Here is a 26,931-nt window from a genome sequence, read left to right as displayed (position 1 = left end):
AACAATGTAAACCCATCTACAACCAATAACATGCTTCTCGGGAAGAAGAGAAATCAAAGACCAAGTATCATTATGGTGTAGAGCATCCATCTCATCAACCATAGCTGTCCTCCATCTCGGGTGAGATAGGCATCTTTGAGATTCTTATAAAAAAAAAAAAAGAACTAGAGATAAAAGAAGACAACAAAGCAAAGAAACAAAATTAGTGATAGGATGTTTAGTAACACAATAATGGATACCTTTGCGAAGAGCGATTGGTAACTCGGTAAAAAAATGAAGTAACATCCATTATTTGACCTGAATGAGGTGCCGGTACGAGAGGTGAAGATGGATCCTCAGACGACAAAGAATTTGGTGTTGGCGGTGCAATAATGATCCTCCTATTGTTCTTCATGTGATAAACTTGAAGCTGTAGAGCAAGAGTGGGTTCAGAAATAGGAAAAAGAACAAGTAAATGAACACTCTCAAATGTACCATCAACAGACGACCCAATAGAGTAGTATGGTGTAGACTCAAAAAATATAACATCAACACAGGCAAAGTGTTTGCTTAATGTGGGACTATAACACCGGTAACCCTCTTGGGTACGAGAATACCCAAGATACACACATTTCAAACTCTTGGGATCTAACTTGTCACGATCAAAATTCAAGTAATGAACAAAACATGCACTCAAAAACACGAGGAATAAGATGAAAAATAGGACGATCGAGAAATAAGGTTTGATGTGGAGAAGTACCATCAAGGACAATAGTAGGCATATAGTTAATGAGATGACAAACAATAAGCACAGCCTCATTCAAATAGTATTTGGGAACCTTCATCTCAAAAATTAAGGCATGGGCAACCTTAAGAAAGTGGTGGTTTTTATGTTCAACTACCCCATTTTGTTGAGGGGTATGAACACAAGATGACTGATGGACGATACTGCGAGACTGCATATAAGTAGTATAATGATAGAAAAAAATGTGTTATCAGAACGTAAAATACATAAAGAAGTACCAAATTGGATTTGAATTTTCATATGAAATTGCTGAAATATATTAAACAACTTAGAACAATCCTTCATTAAAACTAACCAAGTCATCATTGATTAGTCATCCACAAAAATAACAAAATATTTAAAACCTAAATAAGTAGTGGACCACATGCATCAAAATGCACCAACCGAAAAGGATTGGACTCTCTACAATTCATAGTAAATGGAAAACACTCGATGGTATTTGTTAAACTGACACACTTAACAATTAAGTGAAGTCTTTGTTTAAAACAGGAACTAGACTCCATAAAATGCAAGGAGAATAATGACCAAGCCGACAACGCCATAGAAAGGTGCTAGAAGATGAATGAAGAGCTGTTGGGACTACAGTACTGTCAAGAAGATACAGACCATCTACTTCATGCCCGCAACCAATCATCTTCTTCGTCTTTAGATCTTGAAACACACAGTGAAAGGAAAAATGTAACTGACCAATCTACTTTCTTCGTAAGTTGACTCAAAGAAAGAAGACTAAATGAAAATTTAGGAACATAAAATATTGAGGATAAAGAAAGACTTGGGGATTGGGTTGTGAAGTTTTTAATCCAACAACTTTTGAACATCTAATTTAACGGTTTGACAAGAAGATGGAGAAAGAGATGATAACAGGTGAGAATTACCTGTCATATGATCTGATGCACCAGAATCAATGATCTATAGGGGCTGGTAGATGATAATAAGCAAATGGATAACTTGTCTAGGCTAAAATAGCTATAGCCGATGAGTTGGAGATTAGTGGATAACCTGCTTATACTCTGATTAAATGAAATAATAGGTTGCACAACATCCTGAGCTGAAGATAATGAGACCTAGTGGACAACTAGTTTTCCATGAAGATCCCAACAAAAGTCAATGGTGTGCCCATCCTTACCACACTAAGAACTATTTCGGGTTCCACGACCTCCTAAATCTCGACCGCCACCTTTACCTTCATGACCACCGCCACGATTTTCAAGAGTACCTAAAGCAGAGCAATCACTCATAGGTTGGTCACTATTTAATAAAATGACTCTTTTTAGCCTAGAGAAAACATCTGTCAAGGAAGGAAGATTAGGACTTCATAAATTCTAAGACTTGACTACATTATACTCTGATTGGAGGGATGAAAGAATACGTATAACATCCATATCATTTCTTTGCTTCTGCATATATCATTGGAAATATGTTGATATTGATTCAACTCTTCACGTATACGCATCAATGAAGCATAAGTCTGATCCAGAGTTTTATCATCTTTTTATAAGGTGAAATACTGATTAGTGATTTGATAAATTCTAGTTATATTGTTGAATCCCGAATACATGTGCCTCACTCTTTCTCATATCTCCTTTGCAGTATCAAAAAACATAAAGTTAGCATTGATTTGTGGCTCCGTACTATTTCACAACCAAGTAACAATCTGAACATCTTCCTGTTCCCATACCTCAATGGAATTTTCATCAAGAGAATCGGACTTTGCTTTAGTTAGATGAGATTTCTTACCCTTAGCCTTCAAAAAGATCTTCACAACCTTTGACCACTATATGTAGTTACTTCCATTTAAGCAAATGGAAATCATTTAGACGCCAGAAAAATTAGTCATTAACCATCAATTGTCTTCTGTTCTATGAAATAATTTAAAGTCACCCAAAAACTCTTCTAGGGCAAATCGCAAATATCAAAAGCGAGGGAGAACACCACCAAAAGAAATCACAAACACCCAAGTCCCTTCTAGGTAAATCGAAACACAAAAAATATGGAGACTCGGATGAGATCGCAGACATCAAGAGCCCTACCTGACAAAATCGCAATGCTAAAAAATATGGAGAAAATTCACCAGAGGAGATCGTAGGTACCCAGAGACTCTCCTGGGTAAATTGCAGGGCTCCAAAAGCTTTTTAAACAAAATCGTAGGACTCCACTACAATTACTTACGAACCACCAACAAGAAAATCCCTTGATCTATGATCACATTAGGGATTTTAATAATCACGACGACGACAATCCTCTAAGGCGAGGGTTTTAACAAACGATGAACACTCGGAAATCAGATCACAAAATATGATTTTTACCAAATAAAATCAAGAATAAACTAAAAGAATTGTAGAAAAAAGAAAGAAGAGTGAAAATCCTAAATCGAATCAGTAAGGAATGCTCTGATACCATGTAGAAGATTAGACTTAGGGTTTAAGAGAGAAACTAGGGAAGAGAGGAGTCGAACTTGACTATCTCACTATGAACCGTGGTATATATAAAATTAGAAAATGAATGAAATTACACATATGCCTATATGGCACATATATAAAATATCGATATATCTAAAATACATACATATATATATATAGGGTCAGGATCTGGTGACTCATATGTCTAAATGAATGAAATGTAACTTGGAAGTTGACATTTGTTTTGGTGCTAGACATGTTTATGGCGTGCTAGCTAGACAACTTGAGAGGCCCAAACCCCCTGCTTATATACGCAAGTATGTTTAAGCAATATAAAATTTTATTTCAAACTTTTTTGTGACAAATAATTAAATATTTATCCAAATAAGGAGTTCATCGAGTTTTGTACTAGATTTAGTCGACACTAGTTGAAGCAGAAGTTTCAATTTGTTAGTGGATTATGGCACCTAGGGTTTTGTAAGCTTGGCTATTCTAAATATCTTTTAGTTTCCATTGTTTTAAAACTCACCAAGTGGACTACGAATGCATTCTAGTTAACGATTTCAGTATAAAAAAAAAAAGCTGGGCCACTCGTCCTCTACAGTAGTCGACCTATTTTGAAGTTGTCTTAATTATGCTTTGATTGGGGTTTTTTTTGTGTGTGTGGATACTCGTTCAGTTTTATCTTGGAACATGCCTTCCATCAAGGCAAGTGCCCTTGAATTTTTTTCTCAGAACCTGAATCCTCATTCTTTTGTCTAGAGTCTTCATCCTGCACGGTGCACAGTCCTTTCATAAAATTGTTTATTTTATTGATAGGTAAAATTCCTTTCTTAAATTGCAGATCATTTTTTGTTAATAGTTTACATTGGTGGGTCCTTTACTTTGGGAATTGAATCTAACTTGAGCCCTTTACTAGTCCTTAAGTAGTAATGTGTCTACATTCCAAACTTGATATGTCAATGTGTTGCACTACTAGATCATGGGATATCATCTAGAATTACAAGTATCGGTGTTCTATCTGAAAGTTATTCACAAGTACCAAAATTTGAACTCATTACATCTGATGGAAGTAATAAGCATCTAGCGTTTTTTGGATTGATGACACAATTTTATTGAACGAGGAAAAGATGATACAAAGAATCATTCCAAAAGGAGAAAAAACAGATACTAGAGGGGGAAATGACCAAAATGAGAGCTAATAGCTATTTCAAAAATGAAATTTCCCCAATTACCTACAAATCTTCCCACCCTACTACAAAAAGTTTCATTCGGATTTAGAGTTGGATAAGCTTTGATTAAGAGTTTTCTAACTGGCAACATCAATTTTGCACATAAACAAGTGATGAATGAGTGCAGATATCATCATGAATCACCCGGAGATGGCTACAGTGTGTTAGTTGAGCATTGACATATATGATCACATAGTTTCCTTCTGAAATTAAAATAAATTGTTGAATGAAACTATTTGAAAAATTGCCTTAGATGCTTCTCTTCTTCAGAATATATGAATTGTATTATGCAAAATGTATCATCATCAAAACCTTATTCCAAAAATATGGGGTTGGCTAAATTGAGTGCAATTGTATTACATCTATTTATCCTATAGAGCTATAAAGCAGGTACCTAGAATTTCCTGAAGACTTTGCACCAAAAGAACATAAAACCTATAACATTGAAGATGATCTCTTGAAGAGAGAGCCTCCTTGCTTCACTCCCACGCCCCTCACCATTCTCCTCTCTTAGTAGACATCACTCTCCTCCAATTATGATTTGAGTCAAACTGCCACAACCACCTACCAAGAAGAGTTGAATTCATAACCTTCAAACCCCAAGGCCCCCTTCCCTTCTTTTGAGATGAGCAAAACTTTTTCCAATTAACTGAGTTAAACTTCCACTTGTCTTTATAATGCTGTAGTAAGTTAAGTATCCAACTGCAATTCCATACTTCTGGTTAGAAAACAATGAAAAAAGAAGAAGATAAGAATGCAAGCAATAGAGCTTTTGATCAAGTGTCATTTTCCCCCTTAGAAAGATATCTCGTTTTCTAGGGTCCTAACTTCCGGCCCACTCGTTTGATAACTGATCACAAATAGCCTTGTTTTTTTCTCTTTTTTTTTTCTTGCTTGGTGGGGTTGGTGGTTAGCATAAGAAGGGGTTCAAGAGGTTTGAACCTAAGACCTTGGGAACCACCTCCACAAGGTCTTACCACTTAGTCAAGTGGTCCTTCTTCCAAATAGCTTTGTTATTATAGGCTGCCCTAACGAAGACCGAGATAAGAAGAATGAAATGATCCAACTTAACAGTGCATGCAAAGATCTCAATGGATGGAGCATCTCCAACCCCAAACACCATACATTTTTTTGAGATTGATTGTCAGCCCCAACACCCCCCCAAAGCAGCACATGATGTTGTTGAGGAACCTTAATTGATGAAAGACGTGTCGTGAAAAACCAAGGTGTCATCTGTAAATTGCAAGTGGGATATAACAGGACTTCTAGGACCCACCGAAACAACTTCTCATTGTCCACAGTCCTCTCTGTCATCCTCCCTAGAGCTTGTACCACCATATTAAACAGAGAAGGGGATAAGGGATCCCCTTGCATCGACCCTCTAGAGCTCTTGAAGAAACCAATTGCCCTCCCATTATCGAGTATAGAAAAGGACAGGGAAGAGACACACTTGATAACATAGCTTAACCATTCTGGACAAAGCCCACCAGATCCAAAATATACCTCAAGGAATTCCAATGGACATGGTCATAGACCTTCCCCGGATCAATTTTACCGCTATTCCAAGATTTCCTATTTTATCCTTGATTCTATGCACTCATTAGCAATTATGACTTCAACCAAATAAATAGTGTCAGTCAAAAGACCAAATTTAGAAGGTTTACCTGGTAGTTAGGAGAATGAACCTTGAGACCTATGGATTCTGCAGCCTACCTGGAAAGCTTTCCAGTATGTGTTAGATTGCATTTGTAAATTTCACCATGCAATGTTCATTTACTATGAGATTTTTGGGTCATCAACGATGGTACCATCTTATGTACCCAACCAATCGTTACATTTCTCCTTAAAATTAAAATATCTAACTTTTCTTGTTACTTGGCATTTCAGTAATTAATTTGTATTTATGAGGATGGCATCATCCTCTATGAGTGCCCAACCAAACCTTACGTTACTCCTTAACAGACTGTTTGTTACCTAGCATTTTAGTAAATAAATTTATAATTCTATTCTTTGCATAAAATTTCCTAGGGCAGTTAATTCAATTTAATGCCAATGACTCAGGTGACTGGAGATCCTGGGAAGATGGTTGCTGTGCAAAGAAATTTAAGAAAGTTTGGAATTAAAGAGATTGCCAGAACTGGAAAGGTCAGATGCCCACGTCCCAAATATCTCAAAACTTGTTTTCCTCTTTTTTACTAAGTTTGGTAAGTTGTACCAAAGATTTAATTGCCCATTTAAATATGCATTCCATGTTTAGTGTTCTGACTATGTAGTTTCTTAAAGATTGCCTTGAGACGAGAAAAGATGGGTGAGAGTGCTCCTTTTTGGAGGTTTTCTGCTGCTTCATATCCAGATCTTGAAGCGTTAATGCCTGCAGATGCTATTATACAACCCAGAAATAAAGCTCTGAATGATGACTCTGATCGATATTCGGGGGTAATACACTTATTTGTTTTATCATGAACAAGCTTTTTATTTTTGTCCTTCCTAAGCATGTGTACTTTTTTATGAAAATAATCATGTTCTATTAAAAAAGAAGAGAAAAAACTAAAAAGTTAATATGTACGGGCCATCCCCTTAGCATGTGGGTATCACATCTTTACCTACAACCGGTAGACAGTCCGGTCTTTGATGACCCAAATTTTGGATTGGTCACAATCCTAAATTGTCAACCAAATATATGATCCAAACGGTTGTGGACTTGCCTTCAACAATTAGCATCATTACCCACGTGGTGGATGGATTGTTAAGTATGGCTTTTCATAATAAGATTTCCATAAATGTGAGCCCAATATATTTATAATCAATTCCTAAATCCTAAAAGATAGTGGGTGCCATCCTATGCAGATGCATTCACTTTCCTAGTTGGCAATGTTGACAATATCATAGTGAGAGTGGTACATGATAACTCACTGAATTGTTCTAAAATGCATTTTTGTTCTTTCCTTTTGTATTAACGTTTTGTATTGGTTTTTTTTATTATAACTCTGTTCCTGCATCTGTGTTCATATCGATATCCCACATCCAGGATGCATAGACTAAATGCAATTTTGGTGGTAGTTTTTCTATTCCACACATTTCAGCATTAGTCCTCTATCATAGTACACTGAACCACATTGATACCATTTTAAATATTGCTTTCTGTTTTTTTTTATTTTTTTGTTTTTTTTAATCTTTGACATCGTTTACATTTTGGATTGAGTTTGTGATAATTTTTCATTTGTTACTGTAGGGTGATGTTTATCCTGTGGAGCCGTATGATGGGTTCTCGATGAATCAAATTCTTGATGCTCATTGGGGTGTTCTTGATGATGAAGATGTGAGAATTTATTTGCCACTTAAATGTTTGTTCTGATTGAGTTTCTTTATGTGCTCAGCCACGTGTTTTTCCCAGATCCAAAGAAATCGGGTTACCATTTAACCAAATCTGAATCTTGCTTGAGTCAACTAGAATTGAATTTTTTGGTGAAAACAATTTGTGATTGAGATGATGGCATCATGTTATGATCTTCAGTTGTTTTCAGGTAGTAAATAAATTCTAACACCCAATCAATATTTCTTCAGTCAAGTGGACTTCGGTCTCACACCTTGTCTATGCTCGTAAATGACTATCCAGGAGTTCTCAACATTGTTACTGGAGTTTTTTCTCGTAGAGGTTATAACATTCAGGTAAGTTGGCCCCCCCACCCCTTTTGCCTCATCTCCTTCCATGATTTTCATGGATTTCTTGTGCTTGATTGTCTTCATTTTTCAATATCAGAGTCTGGCTGTCGGGCATGCGGAAAAAGAGGGTCTCTCTCGGATTACAACTGTTGTCCCTGGTACTGACGAATCAATTGGCAAGTTGGTTCAGCAACTTCATAAGCTTATTGACCTTCACGAGGTGAGGTGCACTCATTGCACTAATTTGGGCCAATCGAATTACACTGGTTGACATACCATAGCATTATAAGTAAATAATGTGAGATCATACTTCCATTCCACCATCACATGTAACAAAGATGTGAGGGTGTAGGTGTGCAACATGATATGGAGTGTCGGATGCAGAAACCCCCTTATAGGGTTATACATCACCATGTCCATGCCATCTGTTTCATAAATCAAGAGATTTTTAAGTACGTTGTTCATATTAGTTGTATAATATGGAAAGAATACATTTAAACAAGATGATACGCATTAAAATCATGAAATGGGTGGAACAATTCTGATACAAAACATTGACCCCGAAACGTTCAATGTTTTGGGAATGTATCGGCCGATACCGTATTGGTTTTTCATTAATCGAAACATTCAATCGATACGATATCTTAAACCATGTTTGCTAGGGTCCCCTGGTGAGGCCTATGATCAAATTATTCAGATTTATGACTCATTCTTTACAAAATAGCTAAAAACAGAAATGATTGCATTCTCAGGTTTGTGATCTGACCCACCTTCCCTTTGCTGAACGGGAGCTGATGCTGATAAAGATTGCCGTAAACACTTCTGCTCGAAGGGACGTGCTTGACATTGCCAGCATTTTCCGGGCCAAAGCTGTTGATGTATCAGATCATACAATTACACTTGAGGTGAAAATTTCCTCCCAATATTTATCAGCAAGACACTGATATGATATTTTACATAATTTTTTTCTCTCTTGAAAATGCTTAGAGGCATTGGATTCTGTTTTATCTCTACCTGCTGTTCACACTAGTTGAAAAAAGTTTTGACTTTTATTTTCTACTTTCTGACCAGCATGATTTGCTTTCTGGTTTTTAAAATTTTAAGTGGAATATAGTAAAAGAAATGGGTAATATCTGAAAATAACTAAAGATGGCTTAACCTAGGGTGGAGAGAAATTGTAAGAAGAAGAGATGAAAGTAAACATGGGGGCTTTTTAGATATTTCTCTAGTGGACTATCTTAGAAACTTGAATTATGGATTGATTTTCCAAGTCATTTTCTCTCTTTCAAGGACATCCAACTTAGCACAATGGGTATATATCAGTGGCATATTGCTGCTGCATGTTGAGTTCAAATCATTCAATGCATTTCACAAGGGTGATCCTACATAAAGAATAGCTCAGATTGGATGTATGTAACCGTCGATCAAGTGGTCGCTAGTGTGTAGACTGATGGGATAAAGCAGGAGGCTTCTAGGTGGGATTTCTCAAATTTATAAGTCGAACTCATAGTTTTGGTCTAGCTTTGTAGGTGTCATTGATCCACCTTTTTACCACTCTGCTAGTATTAGATTGTCCTTCTAGCTAGCTGTCATGAGACCTCTGATCTTCACTCTGGTTATTGTTATATTCATTTTCACTGTTAAAACTGACCATTTGGCATTTGTGACACACATTCTAGCTCACTGGAGATTTGGACAAGATGGTTGCTCTGCAGAGGTTATTGGAGCCCTATGGTATTTGCGAGGTAACTTAATTCTTCATAGCTTCAGTATTGGTTTTTGAAATCTTTGTTGAGACATCATGTGAGCCTCAGACCCCAGTTCCTGCCATTTAGATCGAGCATCGTTTTTGGTTTAAATTTTACAGCTAAATTGAAGTGGATTGGAAATTTCTTGAACATGACTTAAGACTGTAATACCATGGTCTTAGGAAAAATTAATTTGCTGCCAAAAACCGATTGTCTATATGAAAAACCAAGAAACTTGAGTTTTATACTCAAGTTGATTTCCATCGTGATCAATTTAAGTACTCACATAACCTGACCTGCCTTTGGTTGCATATAGTCTGAGTTCTCCCCGATGTATTAAGTCACTTCTTGCCCAAGTCAAGGCCCTGGGTTACCAAGTTTCAAATGCGTTTTCAACTTCTACACCGTATCTATCAAATCAAGCCTTTTGTTTGCTTTCTGAAAATTTTCACAATGTTTATTTTGCTTATTGAAGGTGGCACGAACTGGACGGGTGGCACTGGTGCGTGAGTCTGGAGTGGATTCTAAGTACCTCCGTGGATATTCTCTTCCTTTCTAATAACTTGTTTAGAATCAAAACCTATGTCCTTTCTAATAACTTGTCTAGTATTGTCAATCTCTTGTTTTGAAAAATCGCAGATGTCAGGGTATTTTATTCTAATAACTTGTTTTTTTATTATTGTTATAAATTATGTCAAGAGGTAAAAGATAGTCTAGAGTACTCTTGTAGTTTAAAAAAAGAATTTAATTAATTCAGCTTTTGGATAATGATACCACCCTCTCTCATTATGACTGTCTTTCTATTTAAATTTAGGGAAAATTTCAAATAATTACAAGTATTATCATAAGTACTGAAAGCGTTGGTAGACAAATTACATAATCACTGTCCACAATAACTCTATAATGGTACTATAATAACTATTGAAGACATTTTATCATCTTTACTGCCATGTTGTTATAGACATTATACTTGTTCCCATCACATGTGGCACTCTTTCGAGCCGCTCTTTGAACTTTTTTTACTTGGACCATCACACCAAATAAGCCTAATTGATGATTTCTAGCCATTGAATTTTGAGCATTTTTCATGAGTATTATATGGTAAACAAGGGTTTCAAACTCTTCTCGATGAAAGAAGCTCAAGGACTTCAAAGCCATCCACATGGATATACATGGCCCACATTTTCTAGTTGATTTCTGAGAGTTGTTTCTAGAGGGAAAAAAATAATAACTCAATGGCATTGTTTCTACAGTAAAGAACAAGCAGTTTGGAAGTTAAGGCTGCCCTTCCTGAAAGGTTCTGGTTAGAAATAAAAATAGAATCAAAACTTTCACCACACCATTAAAGGCATGTCCTAACTGTATACCCTAAGGAAAACAAACATATTTAAAATGCATAAAACAAAGATTTGAGAAGAAGAAAGCAGATCAGATCAGATCATTTTGTTACAGACAATAAAAAGCTGCCATCAGATACTTATTCAAGAAACAGAAGAATATAGGATAAAACAACGTGCACGTATTGTAATGTCAACAGACAGACAGACGATCATTTTGGGTTCGCTTAATCTCAACATCCAATGTCTATGAAATCAATGCAGAGAAAAATTAGAGCCAAGAGAACCCAATCATCTCAGAAAGCTGAAGAGAATAAAAGAAACCAATGCTAATAAGAGTGAACCAGTGCCTGTTAATGCTCGTAATTGCTTTTAACTCTCAACATCTACCGTAACAAAAAAAAATATGTACAACCAGAATGTATAAACAGTAAATAAAAAAATAGATCAAAAAGTTTACCGATGGATGGTTGTCACTGCAAGTGAATAATAATGCACATCTAGCCGATCGCATATGATCAAACTCGCATGTATAATAAGAATATGTTGTCAGGAAAGTACGCTTATTTTGATCATGTCTGATACTGAATTTGTTCATTTCACTTTTTTTTAGTTCCATTTTTATTGTTTTATATCTCATATAATGGAGAGTATTTTTAGCATTTAATTTCCTTGTTTTAGCATAATAATGGGGACAATGTAGTCTTGATCAGGAATCAAGAGAGGCATAGAGATTGATTTTGTACGATAATGGTATATAGCAGTCCCCATGGTTTTGCAATCGTAGGTATGCTTCAAAATTTATAATGCGTCTTTGGTGATGATGTATCTCTCAACAGTCTTGCCAACCTCAATACCTATTATTGCCTCCAAAGAGAAAGAAACCAGCAACAGTGACGAGTCAACTAAGTTGACCGATCTGACCCAATAGGCTCAATCCACCGAGTCTACTCAGGAGACGAGTTGATTCAATCTACAGAGTCAACTCACTCCTCAAGTCAAGTCATTTGTCGAGTCCCACCAAGTTGACACGGCTTGCTCCCTCAATGTTAGGGGCTCAAGTCTGTTTTTGTTTTGTTTTGGTTTTTATGGCTGCATGGCTGGTTCCATGATGGATGATGCATGAACAAGGGCAAATATATAAAATTGAAGAGGTATTTTGAAAAGAGGAAAGAAATTGGTAGAATTATGATTTTTTTTCCTTCAATTTGATTGGTACACATGGATCAATATTGGACCGAAATAGTGTGAAAGTAATCGGCTTTGGAATATATTTCAAGCGATAACAATTATCATCTCACATACCCAACACTACATACATCCATAGAAGACAGATATCCACGACACCACCTCTTCTTTGAATATAAGAATTAATCCATCCATAATTCGTGAAAAAAAGATATGAAACTTGGGAATCAAAACAACCTCCATCGTCTCACAACCAATTTTTCTGATATATCAATCACAACAATAGCACACTTGCCCATAATAATCATCAATATACTCAGGCATTATTATGGGTAAGCTGGAATTGAACCCACGACCTCAAAGTGACTTTGCAATGTATCAAACCAACTGAGCTCTATGGGTCTAAGCCCCAATTTTTTCTTTCTAAAAACTTCAAATCAATTATCTGGGGATCCAATCATATGTATTTTTTTCCCCAAAAAGACAGAAATCTCTCCCCTCCCCTCCCCCGGGCACCAAGATCATCTTTTTCCAAGACTCCTTGAAATTCATATATGACTCAATAGTGGAGAATTTTAGTATGGCAATAAACACTTGCATATAAAACAGTAAAACACTATCCGAGTTTCAGGATTATCAGCATCTACATGAATTGAAGTCGAAGTTGATGGGGAACTTCATCCCTCTCAAATTGGAGCAAGATAGGCAAAGACTCACCTTCCACAGCCCAAGATAAACTCCAGCTAGATTCACAGCCCTTCAGCCAAAATGCGAGAAACCAATATACATTCCAACTAGACTCACATACAAATAGGATAAACCTGTGCTAAGTTTCAGAACGAAGTTATGATTTGAAATACTGAAACAATCGAACACCTGATGTTTTCAAGTGTTGGATTTGGAAAGCAAAAGAATTACCATATGATGTTAAGAAGACATCAAGGGTCCAAAATCAGACAAATTCTCAGCATAATAATTATAAATTGGCCTCGTCCATTTTGATATCACAATACACCCAAAAAATATTGGTATTCATTCAACCAATCAAGCTTAAAAAAAAGGGAAATAAAAAACAAAAGAATTAAAGCGGAAAGAATTACTCGACTCAAGTGGGATGGCTAGTGATATTTGCTACAGATGTGTAAGACAACCAGTATGGGCAATGCTACTCTACATCAATAAGCCAATCCATTTCCACGTACAGAGAGTCCTTTCAAACCCACATATGTATCCCCTGAGAACAACTGCAATTTACAGTAACATAAACAAACAAGGGCTCTATACCTTAAGGACAGACAGCATGGAAGCTTATAAAAAGAAGATTCAGTGCAAACCATAGGGCACTAGAGAGTAACACCAAGGCAGATATAAGTACGGCATTTTCCCTCCCAAAAATCCGTGCACTTGTCAAATAAAGTTGGCTTGGAATAAAGAATCATCAAAAGAATTTAGTAAAGCTCCTCTGAATTGAGCTTGTTCCAGGCTTCCTGTTTTCATGTTTCCAAGTATATAGTGTTAAGGAATGCCCAATAAACTAAGGCAGTAATCATAGTATTTTTCAGTGTCATAATCATCACCACTGTTGAAATGAAATCAAATGTTGTAATTTCAATATTAAATATTCAATAGCAAAGTAGTTGGGGACTGAAGAGAAATAAATGGCAGAATAGGATGTGTCGCTAAGACGAAATAGTCAGAGGGACAACCACTGACAGATCCAAATATTGCAAGAACTATACACAAATGAGGATACAACATCACCTACCAAAAATAAAAGGCATCAGCCTCAAAATGTTATATTGACACTAAAAAAAATTACCATAACATAATGAAGAAGAACCATTTAAAAAACAAGAATATGAAAGTGTGATTACACTACTCCTTGGCTCGTTCTATTTGGTCACATTTTCTTTGTTTGTTTGGCTTACAAGGGTTTCTTTCATTGTTAGTGCACTTGTTCAATTATTGGCAGTTTTGGGAATCCCCTTTCCGGAGATAGAAGCATATTCTTTGGGGCTCATGTTTTATGGGGAAAAACTTTCAAGGAATTTAAGAGTGTTTTTAAGGATTTTCTGTGGGTAGGTCACCTCGACCACCCCCTCTGTTTTTTATTTTATCTAATAAAAATTTTCTTATCAGAAGAAAAAAAAAAAAAAAAAAGCAGAATACAAAAGTGCAACCTCATTTGATGTCTTACCAAAGACACAGATTGTTGCATTACAATGCTTTACAAAACTATGAGATGACATCGGTCATAATGTAATTATTCAAGCACACTTTTAACTCACAATAGTAATAACTGGATGGAGTATAAAGTTGTCTTTAGAGGATATATAGGTTCAAAATAAGATGCTCACCGTCCAAACCTATCAACTTACGTAGATTGGCCGAGGCATGGATATTTCTTGTGATATGTTAGTTCAACACAGAACAGGAAAAATAGAGGTTTGTAAAATTTGCAATGTAAAACCACTCTTCTAAAAGCAGTACTTTTATTTTCTTTCCAAACCCCTACTTCTTCTATAATGGGAAAAACAATTATAGTACAAATTTATCAGATACTGAGGAGTGTCAGATATGTAGAAAGAACCAAGGTGGAGATGAAATTTGTAAGAGAATTTAGTTTGGAAAATATTAGCTGGTAAAACAACCATGATACTTCCACTGTATGATAGAAATCATGCACTACTATATTATTAACTTGAATCTAGAAAATAAGAAAACTAACAAGCCCTCAGAATTATGATGAGTCATAAGTAATCTAATACACAGTAAGCATTTCTTGCGAAAAATGTGACGCGTCGACATGCCTGATAGATTTAAGTGTGAAGGCGGATTTTTGAGCCCAGGTCTGTATTACCCGACTTTTTCATCTCACTGAAGTGGCACCTTCTGATATAATAGTTCTTTACAAGGGTAGTTGTGTATAAATGCTGCATTCCATTAAGTAATGCATCTCCATGAACACCCCCCTCCCCCCCCCCCCCCCCCCCCCCAACCCACACCAAAAAATAATAATAATGAAAGTAAATTAATACCCTACTCATCACGCGCACCTGCTCATGTGGTACTTTTAGCAACATATTGCACTAATGGAATTGATACTTTTGTAAGCCACATACCATGGCTTTAAAACTTGTTTTGACGTCTCGTCTCGTCCATGAACAAGACCGAGCCGCCCGATTTATTCAAGTCGTCTTGTTCAACAATGACACAATGGAGTTAATTTTATGTAGGTTTGAGATGACATGTCAATCCGTCTTGTTGGTGGATGATACCGAGACGAATCGGACGAATTGTCTCGGTCTTGGACGAGATTTATAACCATGACACATACAGGCAATAACTTGAAGCAAAACAGTGTGTTTTAATCTGGAATTAATACTGCTCCAAGCCATAAATGAAATGTAAATTAAAATTGATTCGGAAGTAATAAATTACCTTAAGGAGATCGAAAACCTTTTCTGCAATATACTTTTGTTGAATATTGGCACCTTTCTGCTGCACCTTATCAGGATGGATGCACAAGGTAGCCTTTCTGTACACTTTCTTCACTGAGGCAGTAGTAATCAAATCAGTTAAAGAAACTGGTTGCCAACCGCACTCAGGCCAAAGTACCTGCGCATAATTCAAGGAAGAAGGAAATCAATTGTTGTTAATATATATATATATATATATTGATAATATGTTTATGCACAATGTAAGTAACAAACCAGAAATTATATATTTGCTTGGCCTAAAACAATTCAACGTCAATTTGGTTTATTAAATAAAAACCACAATCCAAACAACAAAGAATAGAAAGAATCCATGTGAAATCCCACAAAGTTTCTTATTCTCTAATAAAACTTTAGGGGCTGTTTGAAAAGATTAAAAAAAACAGGCCAGTGGAAGGGTCAGTTAGGCCAGGCCATTGCTCAGGGAGACTTTTTTTTTCCTTCAAATTTTGACCCTAAAACAGGATCTTTGCTGCCTTCTTAAAAATTGGTTGCATTGTCACACTGGTTCTGTGATATCCCAAAAAAAGAAAAAAAAAATCAAGAGAAGAAAATATGTTGAACTCTTCACAACATTTCTACAACAGTTATCTTCTCATCCTCTCATTAGCAAAATCAAATTTCCTTACAGGCTATCTTCATTATTGATGAAACTGCAAATTCACAATCACTACATGAATCATCAAACCACCATCAACCTTCCCTTTTAACTTCACCAGAAAAGAAGCACACACCAAATTCATGGTTGTGCTACAAATCCACAGCTGGTTTCCAAATAACTGAAACCCCAACTGGTGCATTCGAAAATTTAGATCTCATACAAAGATCAAGTCTTCTCATGCCCTGATGAACGGATACTAGGAAACGAGGTCAATGTTCCCAAATCCTACCATCTTAGATATGAATAATTTTTAACAGATGAAAATTTACTCAGAAACCAACTCGAAAGCCTTTAGATGTGTTGGAAAGCACTTTCAAAGATCTACAACTACTTCATGACTTTGGGGCAAATTATGATGTTTTGGATGTCAGAAATATAATGAAATTTTGATACATTAGAAGTGATAAAAATTAGGGGTAGTTAAGGTATTATTAGAAAAATATTTATGTTATTTTAGATAAGTATTAGGATTTGCTTCTTAAGTCTAAGGTTTTAGCTTCTTATAAATAGTTGGTTAAAACATGTAAGGAGACTTTGATTGATTAATGATAGTTTAATACCTTTTGAAGCTTTGTTAACATTGGTCACCCTTGGTATCCCTAATGGTTCACCTGCAGAGATATTTTCATGGGCCTCTTGATTCAACTACCTCGAAAGATGATTTTTGGTAGTCTTACATGATATTCTAACTTTGTTTCAAAACCAGCCTATTCTCTTATTCAGAACCATTCCTCCTCCACCAACACTTCTCCTTCCAAATAGGTTCTCCCAAACACACATTAGCATGAAATCAGATACTTGATTGTTGGTGTAGATTCTCTCCCTCGATGGATTAACACCCCTTCGTCCTCACTTTTTTTCATGAAATTTCATTTTACTAAAAAGGAAGAGAGAATCCCCCTTCTACAACAATGATGGAAACAACGAATAAAAATCGAAGATCAGAACCCCCTAGTGTGGAGATGAGGATAAAAACACCCACCTAATCTATTGAAGATGACTTTGTTGTCTAGATGAGGAGGATCATCATTCCCCATTATTTCCCCCCTTGGGTGTCGTTTGAACTCTAACTGAAGAAATGAGGGAGTTATTCCTGTCTGAGCTGGGCTATAGGCCAAACAAGGTCTTGAAGCAAGAATTGTCCAAACAGGCCCTCACTATACAAGATGAAACCAGACAAGCTTTTCTTGGGAAAGTAATTGGAGAAGAAAGACAAAAGGTAAATGGAGATTGTGGGCTATGTATTCTCTGTCAAAGTTAATTATTTTTATTACACAAACCTAACCAGCTTCCCACTTCAATTATTGAATCCCAGACAGCTCTTCTTAGTTAGGGAGCCATGGGGAAGTCTTGTACAAAACGATGGGTTTTTTCTTTTATATGTGAAAAAAAAAAAAAAAAATTGTTCTTTCCAAGATTCACAAATAACCCAGTGACAGCAAAACAACAAAAATTTCTCTCAAACCTGATCCGCACAAGAGACTCATTTAGGAAACTTAATGTCATCAGCGAACTGCAAATACAACACCAAAGGACCTTCTGCATCAACCCAAAAACCATGCAATTTCCCAATAAACACAGCTCTAGGGATGAGCCTTCCCAAAGCTTCAACCACCGCATTGGATCCCCTTGCCTTAGTCCTCTAGAGTTCTTGTAGAAACTTGATTCCATTAACAAGGATAGAAATTGATGGAGACGAAACAAATTTCATTACTTATGAGATCCAGCTACTCCCAAAACCCAATTGATCATAAGCTTTCCAAAATCGAATTTACACAATCCCAGGGATAACTAAATGCAGCCTCAAATCTATGCATTCATTTGCTATTAAAATCATATCCAAAACTTGTGAGATAAAGCTCCTTGATGTGGACCACTAATTGATGGGATAACAGATTTAAGCCTCAATGCTAGCAATTTGGATACGATCTTACATGTAGCAGCCACCAAACGAATTGGTCTTAGGTCATTAATATCCTCACAGCATGCCTTCTTTGGAATCAAGGTGATAAAGGTGGACTTAGGAGTGGAATAAAATAGAATCTCACACATATTATTATGAATTGGGCAAAGATCCATAGCTCAATTGGTTTAATACAATGCAAAGCAACTCTGAGGTCATGGGTTCAAGTCCAGCTTACACAAAAAAAAATATTACGAATCAATTCATATCAAATGATGTAGGATGTAAAGATGGGGTACTTCACGCTCTAGAACAATATTGGGATCATCTTTCAATGAAGTCAGTTTTACAATACATAATTCTTCCAATTATAGTTCCATATCTATTAAATATATCAAATGTTAGTAAATCAATGAATCTCATTTTAATTCATTGCAAGTTTTCGTTATCCATTTGGTCTTTACTTCTTTGGTTTTTTTAAGGTCTTCTGGGCGGTCCCAAATTCAGTTTTGTCTCTCATCCAAAGTTGGGACACTACTTTATTTTATGGGAGAAAGAAAATCTTGTGGAAGTTTTTACCTTCAGCCATTGCTTGAGGGATTTGGCCGGAGAGGAATAGGACAGTTTTCAAAGGAAAGGAAGCATTTTTTCAGGAGTTGGTGCTAAACATTCTAGGATTGTTTTTTTGTGTGTGTGTGTGTGTGTAAATTACGTCCCGGTTTTAAGGGTGTCTTCTTTGAAGACTTTGTATTTAGATGGAACTCTTTGCGTGGTAGCTAGGTTTCTTTTCCTCGGTTTGTCACCTCGACCGACATTTGCATCTTTTGTTTCTCTTCTCTCAATAATATTATACTTATCAAAAAAATATATATCAAATGTTAGTGTTAAGTGTATATTTTCCTACACTCTCGGGTGTGCCATACCCTAGTTAAGTTCTGTGACCCTCTCATATTCATAGTTCTCCCCCTCTCCAACAGATCGGTCTTTTGGAGTAGTTAGTTGGTTAACATGTTATCAAAGCAATAGATTCTTATAGGTCACAGGTACGATTCTTTCCACCCTTATGGGTGAGGTCTGTTGAATGCATATTTTTATCCACTCTCGGGTGTGTCATACCCAAGTTAAGCCATGTGACCCTCTTTATACTCATAGTTCTCCCCCTCTCCAACAGATTGGTCTTTTGGAGTAGTTGGTTGGTTAAAAGTTAGATGCTTTTTGGATGCAGTTTTAAACTCCTTCCTGCTTCCTCTGGTAAGAGCATTTCCAGTACAACCATTACCAAATGAAAACTCTATGGTTCAATATTTACTATAAGTACTCAAAGCCATCCACAAGGATACCTGGTCCACATTTTCTAGTTGATTTCTGAGAGTTTTAGTCTTAAACTTCAACACAAGAGGGAAAAAAATCTAACTCCCTGATTTTTACCAGTGACCATGGCATTGTTTCTGGAGTAAAGAACAAGCAGTCAGGAAGTTGGCTGCCCTTCCTGAAGGGTTCTGGTTAGAAATAAACATAGAATCAAAACTTTCACCACACGATTAAAAGCATGTCCTAAATGTATATCCTAAGGAAAACAAACATTTAAAATGCATAAAGCAAAAAATTTGAGAAGAAGAAGAAAGCAGATCAGATCATTTTGTGACAATCAAAAATTGCCATCATGCACTATTCAAGAAACAGAATATGGGATAAAACAACGCACGTATTGTAATGTTGACAGCAAAGCACGTAAATTCCCTTCTTTCCCGGCAGCCCATCGCTTAATCTCAGCATCCAATGTCTCTGCAATTCTCTGAAATCAATGAAGAGAAAAATTAGAGGGGGACAATCATATCAAGCCAAGAGAACCCAAAAAAACCCAATCCAGTATCTCAGAAAGCTGAAGAGAATGAAAGAAACCATGCTAAGAGTGAATCAGTTCCTATTAATGCTCATAACTGCACTATCCCATGATATCACTTTAGGTTCATAAACTTACATGTCTCTCTGCTTGCTCCCTCTGAGTCTGAAGATCACGCTCATTCTTATCAGCCAGTGCTTTCGCCTGAACATACCGATTGAATAGTAAAAAAATGTACAACCAGGATGTATAAAAGTAAATAAAAATAGATCAAAGTTTACCAATGGATGGTTGTCACTGCAAGTGATTAATGCACATCTAGGTATGCTCTATCTAAGGACATAGATAGTAATGAAATACATAAATGAAAGAACACATACCGTGCGCTCTTGGGTTCGTTGGTGGCGTACCAATCTGGCTCTTCGTCTTTCCTCACTTTCACCTTCAACGTCCTGAAATTCTCCAGCTGATGGTGTACCTTTTCAAACAAAAATAGTTAAACCAATCAGCATCACTATAGAGAACCCCCCAAGACAGGTTTAGAGTGTTTCATGTGAAAGTATCACTTTAATTATGAAGGTACCTCCAAAAATCGAAGTAAGGTCGTCAACAATGTTTGTTGTTGAAGATGCCTTCCTCATATTGGCTGAGGTTCCAGCAGACGATCGCTGGGTCCCTTCAGGTGCAGCCCTGCTATTAAATTGGGCCTCGAATGCAGAATCCTGAAGCACACAGTTGAGAAGTAAATGATATAATCCTCTATTGTTGCAAAAATAACAGCCTTAGGCTCTTACCGAAGAGGCAGTCCTGGTTCTGGGTGCACTGCTAGGTCGAGAACCCATATTGAAAAAGGACTCGAGATCATTTTCATTCTTTTGTTGATTCCCTCTTGCAGCAGCAGCAGCCCTTTCACGAGCCTCTGCAGCAGCCCTTTCTCGAGCTTCTGCGGCAGCTCTGTCAACAGCAGCTCGTTCTGCTCTACGACGTGCTTCGGCTTCAGCCCTCGCGACAGCAGCTGCCTTCTCTCTAGCTTCTGCTTGTGCCCTCTCTCTAGCTTCTGCAACTGCTCTCTCCGCTCTTTCCTTTGCCTCTGCGGCTGCCCTTTCACGTGCTTCAGCTTGTGCTCTCTGAACAGCAGCCCGTTCGGCCCGTTCCCGTGCTTCAAAATTGGCCTTCTCAACAGCTGCTCTTTCAGCTTTTAGGCGAGCTTCAGCGGCCGCTCTCTCACGTGCTTCCTTTGTAGCCCTCTCCACAGCTTGTCTTGCCTTCTCCCTCTCCCTCTCCCTCTCAATTTCCTGTGCTTGCTCTCTCTGTTCTCTCTCTTTCTCCTCTCGTTCACGATCTAATCTCTCCTGTTTTTCTCTGAGATCTCGCTCTTGAGCATCTTGCATAGCTTTCTCATCTTGCTCCATCTGGCCAACTCCTCTACTTCTGGAAGCTTTTGCATTTTCTCTCTCCCTTACTTCTCTAGCATGCTTGAACTTTGCCTCAGCTCTATCCATAGCCTCCTTCATGGCAGCTGCAGATGCTGCAGCAGCTGAATTCGACTCTAACTCTTCTGCACTAGAAAGAACATCTCCATATTCATCAGCATTATTACGAGGCTTACCCATGGCAAAATCTTCAAGTTCATCTATTGAATCAGGGACAGATTTAGGACTCATGAAGTTCTGACTGGGATGCTGGAAAGAAGAGAACTCATTAACCTTCTTTGAACTACCAGAACTTTTAACTGTCTTTGAGACATATACTGGTCTAGGAGGAGGGGGCCTTGAAGGTGGTGGAGCACTTGTAGGTTGTGTGAAAAGAGGAACCTCAGATACAGTGAGCCATACATCATCCACTGCTTCCAAGTTATCTTCTGATTCTGGAGACATATCCATCTACAAAAAAATAAAATAAATAAAAATAAATAATATATATATATATATATATATATATATATGGGAACAGATCAAGGGATATATGAAAAAACAATGTAACATTAATAAATTTTCAAAATATGGGTCAGAAGTTTCGAATTGAGTTGATTTTTTGTGAGGATGATCTCTATGATGGGAAGATCATCCAGAAAAAAAATCAGTCCAATCTGAAACTTCTAACCCCATTAAAAGTGATTTAGAATGTGGACCGTCGATTTTTTACTAATTTTTGCCAATAATTTTTAAATCACTTTTGATGGATTTAGAAGTTTCAGATTGAGCTGATTTTTTGTGAGGATGATCTTCTCATCATAGTGACCACCCTCGCAAAAATCAGCCCAATTCAAAACCTCTAACCCATATTTTGAAAAACCATTGTTTTTACATATGTTTTTACATATGTGCCATGAGCCGCCCCTATATATATATATATAGGATCAGGATCCGTATACACATAAAGCTACTCATAAAGCTACAACATGTTTTGTCTTATATGGGAAAAAAGATTCGGAATGGGCCGATTTTTTGTGAGGATGATCTCTATGGTGAGGAGATCATCCTTGCCAAAAATCAGCCCATTCTGAAACTTCTAGCCCCATGTTTACAAGTTGAAGAATTTTGGACCGTCCATTTTTTGTAAACCACTTTTGATGGGGTTAGAAGTTTTGGAATGGGCTTTTGCAAGGATGATCCCCTCACCATAGAGATCATCCTCACAAAAAATCAACCTATTCCGAACCTTTTTGCCCATATAAGACAAAAACGTTGTAGCTTTATGAGTAGCTTTATGTGTCTATGGATCCTTACCCACATATATATGAGTATATATGAAGGGCAAGAACCATCTCGACCTAAATATTATGTGAATATGATGAAACACTAGGCATATCAAAAAGGATTTGGTGAGATAAAAAATAATTGTAAAAAGGTACCTTCTTTTGGTATGTGTTCTCAGGCATTTTCATGGAAGGTCTCTCAGTTGGTTCTTTGCTAGAAGAATTATGTGCATTCGGCATTTTTGGGCCTGTTGTTGAAGGGCTTTTATCCCTCCCTCTGTTATTCGTCTCAGACGAAAATGATGGCACTGATTTTGTGAAGCCAACAAGGGGATCCATATCATCAAATGCTCCACGAAAAGATGAAACATCAACTTTTGTGCTGCCAGATTTATTTTGCTTGTCAATCTGTTCCAATGATTCAGTGAATAGCCGAGAGGATGCATATGCCGGGGTAGAAGTTGACTCTAAAACTACAAAGGGGTCTTCTAACACACCAGAGGTTGATTTGGTTGAAGGAACAGATGATTGCTGTGTTCGACTGGTCTCTGAAAACACCCTGTACAAAAAATTTAATGTTACAACGCGTAAAGATCAATTAATATTTTATCCATGAGGGTGGCCAACATTATTCACTGGGCATGGAATTATTTTTTTATAGGCACTAAATAAAAGGATTAAATAAAATACTTGTTGTAAAATCCCCGCCTAGACCATGCTTTGCTCACCTAGACCATCCAGGCACCTAGGCCTTAACCGCTTTAAGCGGGATTTCAAAAACTAGGGTTAAAATGATATTTTTATGAAATAATTTTGTATAAATTGTGTTCTAAAGGGTATTTAATCAATTTTAAAACACTGAAGGTGTCTCAAATATTTAGCTAAACTTGTAAGGTGTGTCTAATATTAAAAATACTAGTAGGTGGCATGTGCAAAGGCACATATATGCAAAATTTAGGGTTTAAGCATGACTAAAATTCCTTCAAAAAATTAGTTTTTAAAACTTTTAAATAAATCTTATATTTTCGTATTTTATCATTTAATATATGGTAAAGATCTTTTTGTAATTTAAAATATAAAATATTATCTAAGGCTAATTCAAAGATAACATAATAACATAAAATTTCTATTATCTTAAGAAACTAAAAGCTAACGTGGTTATAAGGATAACACTTTTAACAACCTTGATAAAATAGAGATGTAAAAAGAACCAGACGTTTGGAGAAGTGTTATTATGGATAAGTATGGAAAGGGGACCTTGATAAGGATTGTAGGGAAGTGCATTCTGTTTACGAGTCTAGTGCATAGTGAGGCATAGAAAAGCAAATTCAGAATTTGGTAAAAGGTTATGTTTCAAATTAGATAAAGATGATAATGTTCGTTTCTGGGAGGATCATTGGTTTAGAGAGGACTCATCAAGAATTCAACCCCGAATCCTGTTTTGCTTCAAAGTTCAAATCAATCGATTAGGTATTTTCATAATAGGGACAGGTGATGAGTTATCATGGAACTTCAATTTCAAGTGGAATCTCAATGATTAAGAGAGTAAGTTTATTGCAAATTTGATCACCCTTAGTCAAAGATACCTTCTATTTTATTGGATGAGGATATGATTGTGGTTGAAGGAATGCAACAGTTTGTTCTCCATTAGATATGATTATTCATCTTTGGCTTCTAAATCGGGTTCTTATTTTTCCTCCTTTACAGCATCTACTTTGGAGGTTCTATAATCTCATTCAGTGTTTTTAAAGTATGTCAATCATACATCTCAAAACACGCCTTGGGACGAGACTTATTAAAAATGCCTTAAGGCGCAAGAAAGAAATGTAAAAAATAGTTCAGGCATACGGCTTAAATCAAAAGGAGGAGCTCAAAGGCATGCACCTCATAAGTTAATTTTCTATTTCCCTTCTTTTTTTAAAGAAAAAAAACTATATATTAGCCTATTTTTTCTATTTTCTTCTTCTTCTTTTCCTTCTTATCAAATTTCTTTGTATTTGTTTGCATAGAAAATAATTGGAGTATTTAGAAATAAATTTGAATATAAAATAGAATACATGCAAAAGAAGAGACATTGAATTGAGTATTTAGTATTATGAACAGGAAGGTAAATGAAAGTATTTAGTTATGTTTTGAGATAAATATATTTTTTTAGTAAGTGCAAATATTTATTTACTGAAGAAACTTTTAATTATTCAAATAAAGTACTTTTTTCTTCTTGTAATATAAAAAGAAATAGTTTATATTATAGTTAATTTAGTGGATTAAATCTTGCTATTCGACTATGTGATTTGAATCTAGAAATTTGAAAATATGTGGTGGGTACCCTAATTTTTTTATTTTCAATATTAATTATCTATGTGTGTGTGTGTGTGTGTGTGTGTCATATTATTGTAAAAAAAAATAAAACTCCATGCATGTGAGGCTTAAGCCTTATTCTTCAAGGCATTGGCCAATCCAACACCTCACTTCATGCCTCAATGTCTAAAAAAATCTATCCAAAGTAGATTTTTTTGTGTGGCCAGCCAGCCTAATTGGATAAAATGCTTACTGATCTAAAATTCTACAAAATATCTCATTTCCAATTCTAACCACGATAGTAAAAAAAAAACACATGGGAAACCCTTTGATGAATGCCATGTGTATATGGTGGTTAATTGGACAACAACTCAATGAGTGACATGTGGCCACACCATCCAATCATCATCATCAAAGCCTTAACCCAAAAATTGGGGGTCAACCAGATGAATCATGTTACTCCATTCAATGTCGCAAGAATTCCACATTTACTCAAAATGCCGATCTAATTTAAACAAGTGGCGTTCTTACCCAATGTGTGATGGATCAACAAATGAGTGGCAAAATTCACTAAAGCCAAAGCATTTAAATTTAATACTAAAAAAACTAAAATTGGATAACTAAATGTACAATTGGGATGAAACCCATCACATACCTGTTGTTCGATGAACTAACCGAACCAAACCCGGATAACAAATCATCAAAACCTGACACATTCTTCTCCACTTCACCTGATGTCTTCCTACTCGAACTCTTCGATTCGGGCTCAGTTCTACCCAAATCACCAAGTAGATCGTCATAGGGTGGTGGTGCATTCTGTTTGGAGGGCGAAGAAATCGAAGAGAACACATCATCAAATTTAACAGAAGTCGAGCTCTTCAGCCCCGGCACCCCATCAAAGATATCATCATCATACACGGGCTTATCGAAAACAGGCAAAGATGAAGACTTTGCAGCCGAATTCTTCGATCCTTGAAAAATCGAATCATAATCGAAGGAAGAAGCTGAAGGGGCAGCACCACTGGTACCATCGGACGGATTCGTGTACTTAGGGGGGGCACCGAAGACATCATCGTAGCCTCCGTAATCTTTTGATTTCTGATTAACACTGGACCCAAAGAGTCCTTCGTGATCGTCGAGAAACGAACTACCAATCGGATTTGAATTTGTATTTGAATTCGAATTCCAACCCGAATTCGCTCGATTCGACGAGAATGAGGATTTGGTGTCAACACCAGATCCGATCCCAAAATTTAGGGTTCCACCGGTTCCAATGTTGCTGGAACCCTTCGATGCCGTCATGGGAGCCGATTTTCCTTGAGGTCTGAACCCAAAATCCCTGGCCAACAGACCAGGAAAGTCATCCATGGTTGTTTTTTTTTTTCCTTCTTCTCTAGATCTAAGCGTAATTGAGCTAGAGAGAGATGATCTAGGGCGAAGTACGGAAGCGATCTGTGAGGGACGGACGATCTCAGATGATACGGTGGCGGATCGAGTGGCTAAGAAGGAGATGTAATGGGGGATGTGAAGATCTGAGGAGAAGAGAGATTTGATGGACGGTTTAGAGTGGCTGTTGGTGGACGACTCTTCGTCTGCGTTGAGGGCACGAAGACGATGGTGGATCTCTCTCTCTCTCTCTCTTCTCTCGTTCTCGCTGGTACCAATTAACTTTTGTGCTTA

General features: G+C 36.8%; 2 protein-coding genes across 2 annotated transcripts in view; one reads left to right on the top strand and one right to left on the bottom strand.

The window, feature by feature from the left end:
* Positions 1-10,594, top strand: part of LOC147406680 (acetolactate synthase small subunit 1, chloroplastic-like) — a 31,610-nt gene extending 21,016 nt beyond the window's left edge. The window contains exons 5-12 of the mRNA XM_086434832.1: positions 6,477-6,560; positions 6,699-6,851; positions 7,648-7,734; positions 7,980-8,084; positions 8,176-8,298; positions 8,831-8,983; positions 9,758-9,823; positions 10,302-10,594. Of these exons, the coding sequence (XP_086290958.1) occupies positions 6,477-6,560; positions 6,699-6,851; positions 7,648-7,734; positions 7,980-8,084; positions 8,176-8,298; positions 8,831-8,983; positions 9,758-9,823; positions 10,302-10,385 (855 nt within the window). The 3' untranslated portion in view covers positions 10,386-10,594. The remainder of the gene's footprint in view (positions 1-6,476; positions 6,561-6,698; positions 6,852-7,647; positions 7,735-7,979; positions 8,085-8,175; positions 8,299-8,830; positions 8,984-9,757; positions 9,824-10,301) is intronic.
* A 2,709-nt stretch (positions 10,595-13,303) lies between these two features.
* LOC147406679 (auxilin-related protein 1-like) lies at positions 13,304-26,931 on the bottom strand. The gene is made up of 9 exons (XM_086434831.1): positions 25,907-26,931; positions 23,110-23,512; positions 21,050-22,138; positions 20,839-20,977; positions 20,636-20,733; positions 20,394-20,459; positions 20,118-20,207; positions 15,793-15,969; positions 13,304-13,838 (listed from the first exon to the last, which is right to left on the bottom strand). Exons 1-9 carry the CDS (start codon positions 26,617-26,619, stop codon positions 13,800-13,802), a joined length of 2,814 nt encoding a protein of 937 aa, XP_086290957.1. The 5' UTR covers positions 26,620-26,931; the 3' UTR covers positions 13,304-13,799.

This window comes from Akebia trifoliata, chromosome 3 (genome assembly GCF_017979445.1).
Source record: "Akebia trifoliata isolate Shusen 1 chromosome 3, ASM1797944v1, whole genome shotgun sequence".
Taxonomy (NCBI): domain Eukaryota; kingdom Viridiplantae; phylum Streptophyta; class Magnoliopsida; order Ranunculales; family Lardizabalaceae; genus Akebia; species Akebia trifoliata.
The sequence above is the reverse complement of the archived record's forward strand: the minus strand, read 5'-3'. Positions and strand labels throughout refer to the sequence as shown.